This window comes from Danio rerio, chromosome 16 (assembly GCF_052040795.2).
Source record: "Danio rerio strain M-AB ecotype USA chromosome 16, GRCz13ab, whole genome shotgun sequence".
In the NCBI taxonomy this organism is placed as follows: domain Eukaryota; kingdom Metazoa; phylum Chordata; class Actinopteri; order Cypriniformes; family Danionidae; genus Danio; species Danio rerio.
The window spans coordinates 52,008,688-52,025,705 of NC_141036.1; the positions used below are offsets into that span (position 1 = coordinate 52,008,688).

At 34.0% G+C, this 17,018-nt stretch overlaps 2 protein-coding genes across 2 annotated transcripts in view; both read left to right on the top strand.

The window, feature by feature from the left end:
• The window catches only part of LOC147840416 (uncharacterized), a 976,031-nt gene that overhangs the window by 298,823 nt on the left and 660,190 nt on the right, over nucleotides 1-17,018 (top strand). The gene's annotated exons all lie outside the window — the stretch shown is intronic.
• sv2a (synaptic vesicle glycoprotein 2A) overlaps nucleotides 1-17,018 on the top strand; it is a 91,163-nt gene that overhangs the window by 59,352 nt on the left and 14,793 nt on the right. Inside the window, exons 3-6 of the mRNA XM_087288040.1 lie at nucleotides 4,584-4,764; nucleotides 6,707-6,858; nucleotides 8,583-8,716; nucleotides 10,096-10,185. Coding sequence (XP_087144166.1) covers nucleotides 4,584-4,764; nucleotides 6,707-6,858; nucleotides 8,583-8,716; nucleotides 10,096-10,185 — 557 coding nt within the window. The remainder of the gene's footprint in view (nucleotides 1-4,583; nucleotides 4,765-6,706; nucleotides 6,859-8,582; nucleotides 8,717-10,095; nucleotides 10,186-17,018) is intronic.

Here is a 17,018-nt window from a genome sequence, read left to right on the forward strand (position 1 = left end):
GTCCTGTAGGGCCGGTGTCCTGCAGATTTTAGCTCCAACTTGCCTCAACACACCTGCAAGGATATTTCTAGGAAGCATAGTAAGAGCTTGATTAGCTAGCCCAGGTGTGTCTGATTAGGGTTGGAACTAAACTTTGCAGGACACCGGCCCTCCAGGACCGAGTTTGGACATGCCTGATTTAAAGCTTTATAGATAAGAAGCGATATTTAATAATCAATTCAAAACTTAACAGGCAGCCTGTATAAAGAGGATAAAATTGGGGGGAATTTTTTTTAACTCCTAGAAACTCTGCCAGCTGTATTTTGCATTAACTGAAGTTTATTAACAGAGGCTGCTGGGCAACAAGTGAACAGAGCATTACAGTAATCCAGTCTAGAAGTCATAAAAGCATGAACTAGCTTTTCTGCATATGAGATAGTTCGCATGCTTTGTAACGTAGCGACATTTTTCAAATTTATTTTTTTTCTTTTGTCATCAAATATGCTTCTAGATATGCTTCAAAGTGCTCTAAATAGGCTTTAGTGTTAAAAAAATAATAACAGTGGTGTATTACTCTTGAATACTTTCGTCTTTGATTCACTAAAATTAGTGTCACTAAAATTATCCCTAATATACTGTAGATATTTAGATAAAAAAAATCTGCCAATGGGGTAAGCAAAATAATGTTGTTGTTTTTTTTTCAAATAAGATTATTTAGCTTACCCCATCCATTGGCAGATTATTTGGCTTGTTTTAAGGAAAGAAGACACTTAATTTTGGCATATTATTTCTTAAAACTAGACAATGTTTTTGTTTGTCTAGAAAATGCTTCTTGTTTTAAGAATTTATAGATATTTGGTCTAGAAATCAGACAGAATTTAGACAGAAATCTAAGTAAGAAAGGCATTTTGCAGTGTATATTATACATGTTTAACTTCAGTCTTATTAATCTATCATATATGGATGTTTGTTTGGTATATTTTTTTTGTAAATTAGTTCATTTTGAATCTCTTGTAGTTGATTTTTAGGATGTTGTCTTAATAGGCTGCACACAGTAAAATGGCTCTGTAGGTTTTGGAACAGAGCCATTGTTTTGGATGCCGGTGTGTTTAACTCGCTTACCCAACAAGACCCAAGATGCTAATCTAGGGTTAAATGCAGTGTAAAAAGGATCTAAAAACTCAATTAAGTCTCATCAGAAGTGAAAGAGCTACATCTGAGGAATATATTTGTTCCATGGGTCATTTTAATTGTTTCCACAGACGATTCATGCATTGCTTTATCTCTGGCATAGTGCACATCTGTGCCAGCAGTGCCATCTGTCTGCCTTCACACTCTCAGTCACATGATGATGGCGGAGCTGTGAAAGAGTCGGCTTTCAACAGTCTGCGTAAATCCTCTAAATCAAAGAAATCCTTCTTTGTTCACCAACAAAGACAACAATGATTTTAAAACCACCGTCCAACACTTTATTTAGGTTAAAAGGGATCCAAAATTTTACTTTTATTAGCAAGTACATTACCAGAAAGCTATCTTCTTAGATTTCACAACAGTAATGTTGTTACAATATTTGCTAACTCAAGTGTTTTTTTTACACATTTGTCTTATTTCATCTTACTCGCAGCTAGTAGACTTCATCACATGTGAAGATGCTAAAGGTAGCAGATTAATTAAACTTATCTGTTTTTATATGAAATTTAAATAGGATGACAACTAGAGACGACAGAGGAGCTGAAATCTACAGGCAATGCTAATACACACTAAATGCACCCAATGCTGATGTTGTTAACATTAACCATGTGAGAACAAAGTATAGCGATAAAATGTAATATGGTTTGATATGATGAGCTAAACACTGGTTAGATTTAAACATTATTCATTAGAGTTGTGACAAAAATAATTTGACAGATCGATTCTGCATTGATTCTGAGATTTTCAAAGTGCATTACTCTTTCTTGAATCGATTCCCTGCTTAACTTTTAATAGCAGATGGTGCTCTAGGCTAGTTTTTAACAGCAGTTGGAACTCTAGGCTAGTGTTTAACAGGAGACAGCGCTCAAGGCTAATTTTTAACAACAGATAGTGTTTTAGGCTAGTTTTTACAGCTCATGGTTATCTATGCTAGTTTATTTAGCCTTCTAGGCTAATTTTTAATAGCAGATGGCGATCTAGGCTAGTTTTTAACAGCACATGGCACTCTAGGCTAGTGTTTAACTGGAGACATTGTTCTAGGCTACTTTTTAAACAACAGATAGTGCTTCAGGCTAATTTTAAACAGCACATGTCGCTCCAGGCTAGTTTTTGATAGCACATGGTGCTCTAGGCTAGTGTTTAACATGAGATGTCACTCTAGGCTAGTTTTAAACACCAGATGGTGCTATAGGCTAGTATTTAACACAATATGGCACTCTTTGCTAATTTTTAATTGCAGATGGCCCTCTAAGCTAGTTTTTAACAGCAGATGGCGCTCTAGGCTAGATTTTAACAGCAGATGGTGCTCTAGGCTTGCTAGTTTTAACGGCAGATGGCATTCTAGGCTAGTGTTTAACAGGAGACTGCGCTATAGGCTAGTTTTTAACAGCAGATGGCGCTCTAGGCTAGATTTTAACAGCAGATAGTGCTCTAGGCTAGCTAGTTTTAACGGCAGATGGCATTCTAGGCTAGTGTTTAACAGCTGACTGCGCTCTAGGCTAATTTTTGACAGCAGACGACACTCTAGGCTAGTTTTTTGAACAGCAGATGGCGCACTAGGCAAGTGTTTAACAGGAGACGATGCTCTTGGCTAGATTGAGTTTAACATAACATGGCGCTGCAAGCTGGTTTTTAACAGCAGATGGCATTCTAGGCTTGTTTTAACACCACATGATGCTCTATGCTAGTTTTCAATAGCAAATGGCGCACTAGGCTAGTTTTTAACAGCAGATGATGCTCTCGGCTCGATCTTAAGAGCAGATGGTGCTCTAGGCTAGATTATAACAGCAGATGATGCTCTAGGCTGGGTTATAACAGCAGATGACACTCTAGACTAGATTTTAACAATTGATGGTGCTCTAGGCTAGATTGTAACAGCAGACAGCACTCTAGGCTAGTTTTTATTAACACCAGATAATGCTCTAGGCTAGTTTTTAACAGAGGCCGTGCTCTAGGCTAGATTAAAACAGTAGACAGCGCTCTAGGATAGTTTTTAACAGCAGATGGTGCTCTAGGTTAGTTTTTAACAGCAGATGGCACTCTAGGTTAGTTTGTAACAGCAGATGGTGTTCTATGCTAGTTTTTTACAGCAGATGGCGCTAGTGTTTAACAGGAGACTGTGCTCTAGGCTAATGTTTAACATCAGATGGCACTCTAGGCTAGACTTCAACAGCAGGTCGTGTTCTATAGTAGTTTTTAACAGCAGATGGTGCTAGTGTTTAACAGGAGACTGTGCTCTTGGCTAATGTTTAACACCAGATGGCACTCTAGGCTAGATTTTAACAGCAGATAGTGCCGTAGGTTAGCTTTTAACAGCAGATGACACTCTAGGCTACTTTTTAACAGCAGACGGCACTCTATGTTCATTTTTAACTGCAAATTACACTCTAAGCTAGTTTTTAACAGCAGATGGTCTTCTAGGCTAGTTTATATCTAGGGCTGTGCAATATGGACAGAATAATCATATTGCGATTGCGATTTTATTTGCGATTTTGGCAACTGTTTTTGCTTTTTCAAACAAGCTACATACATTCTAAATGCATTCAGTGCACAAGAAGTGCATAACAAAACTGTGAGTCAGTTATTTCTTCGTGTCGTTTTGACTCTTACCCATAAGGCACGACGCTTGCAAATGCTTGAACAATGGATACTAGTTTAGTCTGTTTGGGCTGGCTTTTATGTGTGCTTTTGTTTGTTTCGATGCACTGTGTCGAGATGCGTTGATCATGCAGTTTTTTATGACACTGTTTTAAGTGTTGGATCAGATTTGTAGTATTGCTCCGTTTTGTTGGAATAATCATTTCACAAGTCTTAAAAATTGCCTTGCTCTGTGACACATCCTCTCTCCTGATTTCAAAAATACTCCAAAATGACTGTCATTGAATTTCTCCTTGGCACCAAATCATTTTCATTTTGACCTGCATCCATATTTTATGCTCTTTCCTCCTGCTTCGCCTATTCAGTTCTCCCACTCAACTTCGTCATGCGCAGATTGAGCTGGTTAACATAATAGCTATAATTGCCCGGTGCGCAACGTAAGCTCTGATTGGTTAACATATTAATATCATGCGCACAAGAACATATTCTGAATAAAATTCTAAATAAATTAATAGATATAAATTGCAGCCTTTTGCGATTTAGAAATTGCTCGTGCTTAAGTTGCGATTTATTTGCGATTTATTATAAGAAAGAAACTCACAAAAATGTTGAATAAGTGAAAGGTGAATGAACGATGGCAGGATTTTCATTTTTGGGTGAACTATGCCATTAAGACACTCTGACATTTTAATCATTTCTAGATCCTGTAGCTCCATTTCCAAAATGTCATTTAGCCCGTCGTCCTGCTTTATTGGGGACTTTGATTTTCTGTCTTGTGTGTATTTATTGATCCTCTGTTTCTTTGTGCCTCTTAGGTCTGATCGTGTATTTGGGGATGATGGTGGGAGCATTTGTGTGGGGTGGATTGGCTGACAGAATCGGCCGCAGACAGACTCTTCTCATCTCGCTCTCCATCAACAGTGTGTTTGCTTTCTTCTCCTCCTTTGTCCAAGGATACAGCTCTTTCCTCTTCTGTCGTCTGCTCTCCGGTGTGGGGTAAATGATGATGCACATTTACTGTACTCTTTTATATATACAGTTGAAGTCAGAATTATTAGCCCCCTGTTTATTTTTTCCCTAAAATTCTGGGGGAGAGTAGATTTCTTCAACACATTTCTAAACATAATAGTTTCAAAAACTTATTCCCAACAACTGGTTTATTTTATCTTTGCTATGGTGACAGTAAATAATATTTGACTATATAATTTTCAAGACACTTCTATACAGCTTAAAGTGACATTTAAAGGCTTAACTAGGTTAATTAGACTAACTTGGCAGGTTAAGGTAATTAGGCAAGTTATTGTATAACAATGGTTTAATCTGTAGACCATCAAAATATTTAGCTTAAAGGGGCTAATAATTTTGATCTTAAAATGGTGTTTAATAAATTAAAAACTGCTTTTGTGTCAGCCAAAATAAAATAAATAAGACTTTCTCCAGACGAAGAAATATTATAGAAAATATGGTGAAAAATTCCTGAATCTGTTAAACATAATTTGGGAAAAAAAAAAAAAAAAAAAAAAATATATATATATATATATATATATATATATATATTTTTTTTTTAATTGGCTACAGAACAAACCAATGTTGTGCAATCATTGGCCTATTTAGCCTAACTAATAATAGCAAAAATAGCTTATATTTTGCCTTCGACTGTATCATAAAGATATATTAATTGTTGAGAAAAACTTTGATAATTTTTTTTTACTTGATCAATAACTATAGTAATTATAGTTACTTTTTTCACATTTTCATTCAATTTTAATTTTGCTTCCTGCCATTTTACAAACTTTAATACAATTTTGAAATTTACAATGGCACACAGATATGTTTAATGCTAATTTTAATGTATCAATATTTAGAGTTTATTCGATTTTTATTAATTTAGATGAGTTTTTTTATTAATTGCTGTACTATTGTCATTGAGCACACAAAACACCTTTTTGTAATTCAAATAAGAGTTAACTCAATATTTACTTCAATTATAGGTTTTAAGATTCGGCATCAACACATTTTACTAAATATCTTGTTATCATTGCACACAAGCGATATTTATTCATAATAATAATATAACAGATGGATAGATAGATAGATAGATGGATGGATGGAAAGATAGATAGATAGATAGACAGACAGACAGACAGACAGACAGACAGACAGACAGACAGACAGACAGACGGACGGACGGACGGTCGGACGGACGGAGAGATAGATGGATGGATGGATGGATGGACGGACGGAGAGATAGATAGATAGATAGATAGATAGATAGATATATAGATAGATAGATAGATAGATAGATAGATAGATAGATAGATAGATAGATAGATAGATAGATAGATAGATAGATAGATAGATAGATAGATAGATAGATAGATAGATAGATAGATAGATAGACAGACGGACGGACGGACGGACGGACGGACGAAGAGATAGATAGATGGATGGATGGATGGATGGATGGATGGATGGATGAATGGATAGATGGAAGGATGGATGGATGGATGGATGGATGGATGGATGGATGGACGGACGGAGAGATAGATAGATAGATAGATAGATAGATAGATAGATAGATAGATAGATAGATAGATAGATAGATAGATAGATAGATAGATAGATAGATAGATAGATAGATGTGTTTGGTCAAGGAGACATTGAAAATGTGAGAGCTGGTGGTCCTCCAGGAACGTGGTTGAGAAACACTGATCTAATGCTTTTCCTGGCTGAAGCAGTTATCCTTTTTATGACTATCGGCTGAATAAATGAATTTAACCAATAATCAATACTTAATAAATCTTTAGTTTTCCAGTGTTAAAGATTTTTTTTCTTTGGATTAAGGTGATATAAATCGATTTTGCACATTGTGGTACAGTATCCATTTAAAAAAAATTGAGGTATCCTAATCTGTGCATTTGTCTGTTTGTTGCTGTAGAATCGGCGGCTCGATCCCCATCGTGTTCTCTTATTACTCTGAGTTCCTGGCTCAGGAGAAACGCGGGGAGCACTTGAGTTGGCTTTGCATGTTCTGGATGATCGGAGGAATCTACGCAGCCGCCATGGCCTGGGCCATCATTCCTCATTACGGTAACCAGCACATGAACATCACGGTTAACTGATCTTAGCCTGGTTAATGAAATGTTGGAGATCCATTAATCGTCACCACGCTGCCCTTCAGCAAGAAACCCAATCTCTCTTTAATCCACAGGAGACTCAAGCGGTGACCTTAGCTGGAGATGTTACTGAAAGCACTTTCACCAGTTGTTGTGTGGTGATCAATAAAGACTGCAGGGATGTTAAAAAAAGGTTAAAAGTCTCCTGACATAGCACAATGTTAAAGCTAAGTTGACATAACAAGAATTTTCCCATTTACAAATTCACACTTACAAATAAAAGAGCAAGTTACAGCCACATTTTTTAACTTTAATAGTTTTAAATAGCTATATAAAAGTATTAATAATAATAACAATAATAATAATATTGTCATAATTATCAGCAATCTAACCAGCAGAGGTCGCTGGAAAACATTCACACTCACACAAACTACAAATCCGCCAGTTCATGGACTACAACTTCATACATGCACTCCGTTCACACACGTTCTAGATCCTGACTGATTATACTCGCACAGCTGAAGCTGCTTAAGGACTGATTCATGGACTATAAGTACAGCTCAAACACAAACACTTTTGCTGAGTCTTGTTATCTGTTAAGTGACACTACAACGCGTTTTCCTTTGTCTTGTTTTGCCGTGTTTTTTTTTCTGTAACCAGGGGAGAGACTCTGACACCAGAGGTAAGGATCCACATGTAGGTTTATTAGAATGGTCAGGCAAGCAATGGTAAACCCAGGGGCAAACAGATGTATAAGGGCAATCCAGAGTCATAGTCATGGTCAAAGTGGTCAAAAGGCAGGCAGCAAACAGGATTAAATAAATAAACAAGGCAAGGATCAAAAACACAGTAAAACAAGACAAAGGAAAACGTGTTATAATGTCACTTAACCGATTTGAGCAGTACTTATAGTCCATGAATCAGTCCTTAAGCAGCTTCAGCTGTGCGAGTATAATCAGTCAAGATCTAGAACGTGTGTGAACGGAGTGCATGTATGAAGTTGTAGTCCATGAACTGGCGGATTTGTAGTTTGTGTGAGTGTGAATGTTTTCCAGTGACCTCTGCTGGTTTATTTTAATTTATAAAATTTTTTAGTTGTTCTGGTAATCTGTCATCATAAAAGTTTCATAATTAAAATTATTAAGATTATATATATATATATATATATATATATATATATATATATATATATATATATATATATATATATATATATATATATATATATATATATATATATATATTATTATTATTATTATTACAATATTAATATGGCTTCACGTAAACATTGTACAAGGTTTTACATGATTTTTTTTTAATTTAATGGCACTTTTAGAAGTTAAATCATTAATTGATTAATTAAAATTGATCAACCTATCACTCACATTTGATCCACTAATAATAAACCATAAATGGCTTAAGGGGGGGGGTCAACTTGCCAATCACATGAGATCCTCCAATCGCAAACCATCTAATCAATTCTTGATGGACAAAATCAAGTCCCATCCTACTTTTTTTTTCTCACCCAACAGGGACGAAAAGATGTTCACCGCTTACATTAACTATTAAAAATTTGCAATCCAAAAAAAAAAATGCTAATAAATTTGATACATTAAATTATTTTGAATTCATTCTTGACTGCATATGCATATATTAGTGTAATCCATTGATAAAGTCTCTTTTGATCCTTTTAACCAGGCTGGAGCTTCCAGATGGGATCAGCCTACCAGTTTCATAGCTGGCGAGTGTTTGTTCTGGTGTGTGCGTTTCCATCCGTCGCTGCTATCGCCGCTCTGACCACCATGCCTGAGAGCCCACGCTTCTACCTGGAGGTTAGTGATGATCTTGTCATTGGTTAATACTAGATGTAAAACATGCAGAATAGTACTAACTCCAAGCAAACATGACATCAAAATAGACTATTCATTGCTATAGATGCCGTTTACACTAAATACTAGTGCTGGGCAATTTGGATTAAGCGCATCCAAAAAGTATTTTTGACATAATAAATGTGAGTGCATGTATTTAACAATTAATATTATTTTATATTAAATTGATTTATATTTAGATTTAAAACATGTATGTCAAAAATAAATATATATAATACTCACACGTATATAATGTCAAAGCAAATGTTTTTTTTGCATTTTTATTTTAGATGCGATTAATAACAAATAACCTTTGCCCAGTTCTACTAAATACCTATTTTTAATGGAAATAGTGTTAGATATTTACACCTCCGTATATAACATTGTACATTAATACCATATTGAGTGTACATGAGAGTATTTATCAAATTGTGGATGCCTTATTATGATAATAAAGCCTCCATACACCTAACTCTAACCATAACCATAAAGACATTCTTAATAAATACCCATTAGGTGTTTTATAGACATGCTTTTGCACTAACTGAAGTTTAATAATAGAGGATGCTGGGCAACTAGTGAACAGAGCATTACAGTAATCCAGTCTAGAAGTCATAAAAGCTTGAACTAGCTTTTCTGCATCTGAAACAGACAGCATGCTTCGTAACTTAGCGATGATGATTCTCAGATGAAAGAAGGCTGGTTTTGTGACATGTGAGATATGGTTTTCAAAAGTTAAGCTGCTTTCTAATATAAAACTCAAATCTTTCTAGCAGTAGAGCTACTATTAACATAATTTTGGCCAAGACACTACTGTGAAAGAGATCAATAATCTCAAAGTGTCTTTTCTAGTAAATTTCTTTTTTGCATTTGCAACTCTGTATTAAGTCTATAATATAGACCATTTTTAAGGGACGTAAACAAAAACAATGGTCCCAACGTATTTCCTGTTTTACATGTTTAATTTCTATAGCTTCCGAGATTTAAAAAAAGCCAGATATTGCCAAAATAATGTTATGATAGCCATTTTAACATTAAGTTAGATTGAATTGCCTCTTATTATGGTTATGAAATAGTTTGATAACAAACCGGAAATGTTTATGGACCAATGGCATGACCAAATTGAAATGGTCTATATAGCAATATGCATTAATATCATGAGAATATTTATCAAATTGTAGATGGCTTACTTTGATAATAGAGCCTCCTTACAATATACCCATTAATACCCATTAGGTGTTTCATAGACATGCTTTGAAAGTTTAATCCAATTTTATCTGGAGTGAACAGCTTTGTGAATCCACAACATTACTAATTCCCAAATGAAATGTGTGTTTTAACAGAACGGGAAGCACGACGAAGCTTGGATGATTCTAAAGCAGGTTCATGACACCAACATGAGGGCTAAGGGATACCCGGAGAGGGTTTTCTCTGTGAGTACAGCTACACACATCTTATCAGAAACAACAATAACTTTGGGTGACAGATTTATTAAACAGATCTAATTAGCACGAGACCCCATAAAATCCTAATAAAGCGCAGATGGGAGTATAGATTTCCACAGGTGTTTTTACTGACAGTAAAAACAGATGCAGCAGCTCATTTCCATAATGACCAACATAATTTAACAAAAGCTTCAATTAATAATAACAGCATACTTCTTCTTTCCTTGTTAGTTTGTCTCCTCATACAACAGCTATCACTGCATTTCAAGCTCAACACGGGTTAGGATGTGCTTGTTTAAGCTTTAAAAATAGTAGAAGCCTTCTTAAATCACATTGAACAATTCATTTAAATTCTCTCCTCTTATAAATGTTGTGTCTGAAAGACAAACTTCTTTTATTTTTTATTATTATTTTTTATTATTATGTTTTAGGGGTTTTTCACCTTTTATTAAGATAGGATAGTGGAGGACAGACAGGAAAGTATTAGGACCAGAGAGAGGGAAAGGGTCGGCATAGGACCTCGAGCTGGGAATCGAACTTGGGTCGCCGTGAGCACCATGGTGCTATATGTCGGTGCACTTAACCACTAGGCTATTGACACCGACGTGAAAGACAAACTTCTATACAGTGCATCCGGAAAGTGTTCATAGTGCTTCTCTTTTTCCACATTTTTTGTTACAGCCTTATACCAAAATGGATTAAATGTATTGATTTCCTCAATATTCTACACACAATACCCCATAAGGACAATATGAAAAAATATTTTTTGAAATTGTTGTAAATTTATTTAAAAAAAAAAAAAAAACTGAAAAATCACATATGCATTCACAGCCTTTGCTCAATACTTTGTTGATGCACCTTTAGCAGCAATTACAGCCTCTAGTCTTTTTGAACATGATGCCACAAGCTTGGCACACCTGTCTTTGGGAATTTCTGCCCATTCCTCTTTGCAGTACCTCTCAAGCTCTATCTGGTTGGATTGGAAGAACTGGTGTACAGCCATTGTCAGATCTCTCCAGAGATGTTCAATAGGATTTAGATCTGGGCCCTGGCTGGGCCACTCATTCATTCACTGAGTTGTTGTGAAGCCACTTCATTGATATTTTGGCGGTGTGCTTTGGGTCATTGTCTGGCTGGAAGATGAACCGTCATCCCAGTCTGAGGTCAAGAGCACAAGACGCAGGCTTTCATTCAGGATGTCTCTGTACATTGTGAAGAAGATTTCTATTCTCTCAGTGTGAAGTATTTTCTAAGTGTAAAGCAGTTAATTTTCTCTTCTCAAAATGTATGTAGTGTTTGCAGCAAACATGCCAGCGTGTGTTAAAAATACAGTGATATGTCTGTGTAAGATGAGTATGCCTACAGGAGCAACACCAGGAGAAGGCTGAGTGACTGATTGTGTAGAATAACTGAATATGTAAAGCACTGATTATATAGGTTAAATACTTGTATGAAGCTATATGTGTCAGAAGTTAGAATGAGTAACATATTATTAAGTTATTATCCTATCATAACAATGTATGTAAACACTTAATCCTTTTGCATAAGTTGCATCTATACTTTGCTGACATAGACCTGTAACATCTCTGCTGACATGAGCTAGTGGGCTGAAAGCCAAGAATAGCAGGACCCCTTAGACTAGAAACCTATTCAAAAATGGTCAAGAGTTAAAAAGAGACTTAGGGGTGTGTCAAATAATCCTGTATAAAAATTGTAACAAACACACTGAAACTTCAGAAGGTGCAGGAGAGACTTCAGAAGGTGTCCAGGAGAGACTTCAGAATGCTCTGGGGTCTGCTCTGCTCTTTCTCGGCTTTATTATGGAGAATAAAGTCTATTTTCTGATATTCAAAACCTCTGGTCTGATAATTTCTAATTGATTAGACGTCGAATTTACGACAAATGGCGCCCAACGTGGGGCTGGAAAGAAGCGAACGAGTGACACTGGACATGCTGGGGCTTGGAGGAAAAACACAAATATGTGGCCACGATAAAAAACGGTAAGCAATTTTAAGCTTATACGTTTGTGTTTTTTCTGCCAAGGACCTGCTTGTAACGGTAAAAAGTCACTTGAACTGTTTCTCCAGCTATAACGAACTACAAGTAAAACTAAAAAAGTAAAAGTAAACATAAAAAAGTAAAGATATAAAAGGAAAACAATGAGGTTTTGAATACAAGAAGAAAATAACAATTTGCATGCAAATGATCTGTGTTTTCCTAAGAGGGCCTTGACGGATAGGATAAACGTTAACTAGTAACTGTTACTCATATTTGGGAAATTTTTAATATTATGAAGAATATGCATAGAGCATATTTATGTTTTAAAAGGAAGTTCTTAAAGTGTGGTGACAGTTAAGAGATTAAAGCAGATTAATAAAGTAGAGAGAAGCGCGCAAAGACCTCGGAGTACCCGTTCTGTTTTAATAATGATAAATATTATTATTCAGGAGGCTGGGGGAAAAAAGGCAAAAATCCTGTGAAATGCTATTTTTACTGAAGGACAGTAAAGACGGGAGCAGAAGTAACAGGCACTCAAGAGGAGTGTAGTGAAGAATTCTGTGGTTATAGCTCTAAGGTTAGAGGCTATTCGGACAGGTCACTCAAGAAGAGTGAGGTGCATTTATGTAATTGTAAGTATTTGTGTATTTGTCTGTGTTGCTGGGGTGCTTAGAAGCTTCACCTTTGATCTAGAGAGACTAGAATAGAGGTGAGGTTCAGGTTACACAGTGTAAGAGATGAGGTTAGGATGAGTGAGAAGTATGATTGTGTTTAGAAGTATGTTTGCAATAAGAGTGAGTTTAAAAGAATTATCGTTTTATATTATAATATAAAAGAAGGACTGCATATGTTGTGTGATTTAAGAACAATAAGAGAGAGAATGATGCAGTTTAGGGAAGATATTGTGATACAGAGGAGGATTAAGCCTCATAAAATTAATTGAGATCATATTGCATTTGAAAGACACAGACTGAAAAGAAGTATATACTAGTTAAACATTTTTCTGAATAATCTCTGTGTGTTTGAAGTGTTTTAAGTATGAACTAGGCAGAGAGGTGACTGAAATTCCTGACATGTCGACAGTCTGGAAGAAGGTCTGCTTCAGGAGTGGTAAGAATCTGTCTATTTTAAGAACAAAAGTTTCACAGGACAGATAGAAGCTAAAGAGTAAAGATATATTATAAGGATATTAAATAAATAGAAATATTATAAAGTAATGTAATAAGATAAATAAAATAAGAAAATATTAATGATAGAATAAGATTTAATAAATAAAAAGTGTTAATAAAAATGCAACTTGAAGCTATACTAATAAATATTAAGAAATTCAAAAATTGAAGCATAGAAATAACTACATATGGAGATTAATAGTTATATTGATCAGGAAACAAATGTACTAAATCAGTATAAAAAAAAGATAAGTTAATAATTTGAGTAAATAAAGAATTAAAAGAAAAAACTTTAATGAATATTGATTAATTGAAGAGTTAATGATCAAATGTTTAAGGAAAATAAGCTTAAAAAAATTAATTAGGAAAATCTAAGAGATAAAAATGCTAATTTTTGAAAAGGAAAAGAAGCATAGGAAAATGGAGAAAAAAGAAGTCCAAACATTGTTTAATAGAATAAAAAGAGAAGATATTTAAAAATATATATTAAAGAGATAAAAATAAAAATTAGAAAAAACATTAACATTTTAAAGAAAATAAAATTTGGCTTTAAAAGATAAAATTATGTTTAAGTGCAATAAATTGTTGTGGAGTAAGTTGACTGTTGTCATCTGTTTTAAAGTCAGCTACAGGCTGTCATCTGAGCCAACAGCTATTTGTAGTAAAAGCAGTGAGTCAGATGTAAAGCATAGACACTGAGGAAAAATGAAAGAACATCATAGTGAGTTAAAAAATTATATATAATTAATATTTTATGTACCTAAAAATTAATTTAAAATTAAAAATTGCATTTCAGATTGGAAAAATGCTTAAAGTAAACAAACATGTAGAGTTAAAATAGTACTATGAACTTGAAGCTATTGTAGTAAGGATTTTGAACAGTTATATTAGACATTAGGCCACCATATAGTACTGTTGAATTAAAACAGGTATGGAAATGTTAGAGAAATTAAAATAATGTAAGATGTAATGTAACTAGTGAGGAAACACTAGAATAAATTAGGAAAAATAAGTGAAGCACAATCTGAAGCCAAAGAAATTATCTATAAGAACATTTAACAAATAGAAAATTAAGCATATTTACATATGATAAAAATGATTGAGAATTAGAAAAAATAAGTTGTTAAACAATAAACAAAAATAGATAAATTAATTAATTAATAAAAAAAATGGATAAAAGGAGTCTTTATTTGATGAAGGAAAAAATGGGGGAAAAAAAATAATTTATTAAGTCATGAGCTAAATTCTATATATATTAATTAAGAGGACGTATGGATGAACTTTGGGGGGACTGTAGTCTTGTACCTACCAGACATCTCTGAGTACACTGGCAAATGGAAAGGTGTTTGAAAAACACAATGAGCAAAATGGCTGTTGACACTTCTGACATGCTACAGCAGTGATGCAGGCACTGCATACTCAGGATTTACTGAGGACTGAAAAAGCTACATTTGTTCAGAGACATTCAAAAGAGACACTAACAAGAGACTGATGAACTGATCAAAAAGAAAAAACGCTCCACCAGAACTTTACATCAGCTGAGTCAAAGAAAGAAGCCAGCCCAAAGAGAGAGGGGGAAACACTGTGCCCTGATATGAAGCAATTTCAGGACAACATAGAAAAGACTGTTGCACCAATCTGTGAGCTATAGTTGTCTCAGGTTGCGAGGGGGGATAGTCTGACAGTCCATCTCAAAGTAGCTCCTAAAGTCCAAATTAAGTTCAAGCATTACAGAAGGAAAATTAAGAACAAAAGTTTAGCTACCCATTCTTGTATCAAATCAGACTCCTGTCAATTTGAGAGAGAAATTATTATCATGCAAATTTTTAAGTAAGAAAAAGTGTTATAAGGAAATTCTACAGTGAAATTTTAAATGCGTAATGATATATTATGATGAATGTTAAATAATTTAGGTTTAAGTTTTAATAGGTTTAATTATAAAAGTCCTTAAACGTTGAAGGATAAATTACAATGCAGCAGATTGACTAAAGAAAAAGAGAAAAAGCGTTTGATAAGGCAATAGATAATTTGGAGAATAAATAAGATTGGAATAAAGTATTTAAGTTAAAATTAAGTAAAGAAAATATCTTACCGTAATCATGTTATGAATGGCCTAAATCAAGATTGAATATTGAAAACTGGAAAGAGATTCAAATTTAGAAAAATGATTAAAAAAAAAATGATACAGTTAAAGGGAAGATTGAAATAACAATTGAAATAAATTCATAAGATATGGTAAGGTCAAAAAGTAATACTTCTAAATTATTATAAAACAAATTGAAAGAGAAAAGTGTTTAAGAAAAAAATATTGTTTTACATGAAAACATATGTGAAGAATAATTAGAAGAAAATATTAAGGAATAATAGTTAAAACAGAGCAAAAAGAAATTTACAAAACATGCAGTAAGTTTTAGTCAGCTGATAAAAAAGTGCATCAAAATTGTATAAACAACTAGTTTAATGGGAGTGCCTTAGGAAATAATTATGAGCCAAAAGAAAATAACTCAAAGACAACAAAGGAATTAATATATAGATCAGAAAATAAATTAGTAAAGGAAAGAAGTGTCAAATTCCAACTAAATGATTGTCATTACAGGACTGAGATGCAGATAAAATCAGCCAGCATAGTCAGGGTTAAAATGGATTAGATGCAGATCTGTCCAGAAAGAAAACCACTAAATGCTGAAATAGGTATAAAACTCTATCGAAAAGTGAAAAATAGGAGCACTAATAGAAACATCTAGATACTGTAATATGCAATCTGTCCTAGACATTTCTATTTAAATTTAAAGGAGTAATAAATTATAAGTAACTAATAATATTTAATTGAAGTTAATGTGATAATTAAAATAAATGGTTAATCAAGACAGATAAAAGAGGCTTAATGTTGATAATATGATTTAAGAGCAATCAATAGGAGAAGATTTTCCAGCTAAAGTTCATATTGTATGTAGAGATATGTTCTTTTGGATGGTAAATACATTAAGTGCTTGGTTTCTATTGAGTTAATTTTAGGTAACTACCAGAGGAGGGTAGAAACTTGTTTGTACTTGTGTAGGCTGATGACTACCATATACTGTATACACCAGAATGCATAAAGGGTTAAAATTAGGGAGAAGATCATAGGATGAACACTGTCACAATATGTGGATGATTGAATTATCTACAGCTTCACAAAGATCTAGTTCAATTAAAAGACTTGAGTGGAGACCATTGCTCCAAACAGTGAGATATGATGACTGTTTTTGGTGTTGACTGGATAGAGAATTATTCCGTAAACAAGCACAGTTGAGAAACTATGTTGAATAGCTGATTGGAGATGGTACCAGAAGCAAATTATGAAGCTGGAACAGTTATTACATCTGTGACAAGATAAGTAGTTCCTAAATTTTAAAATGCCTTCAGAAATAAGTTCATAATGGGTTTGCATTCATAAAGTAATTAAATTAAAGTTAATAAGTGATCAATAAATAAATCATCTAAAGGAGTATGAAAAATTATGAATAAAGAAAAAGAGAGAATAATTGTATTATGCTCAATTACCAGAAATGGCTGAAAGAGATGAAGATGATCCATCAAGACCAACGCTCAATGAAATATGTGAAAATAATAAACTTAATAGAATTAATTTGCTAACAAGTGCATTGGTGAGTG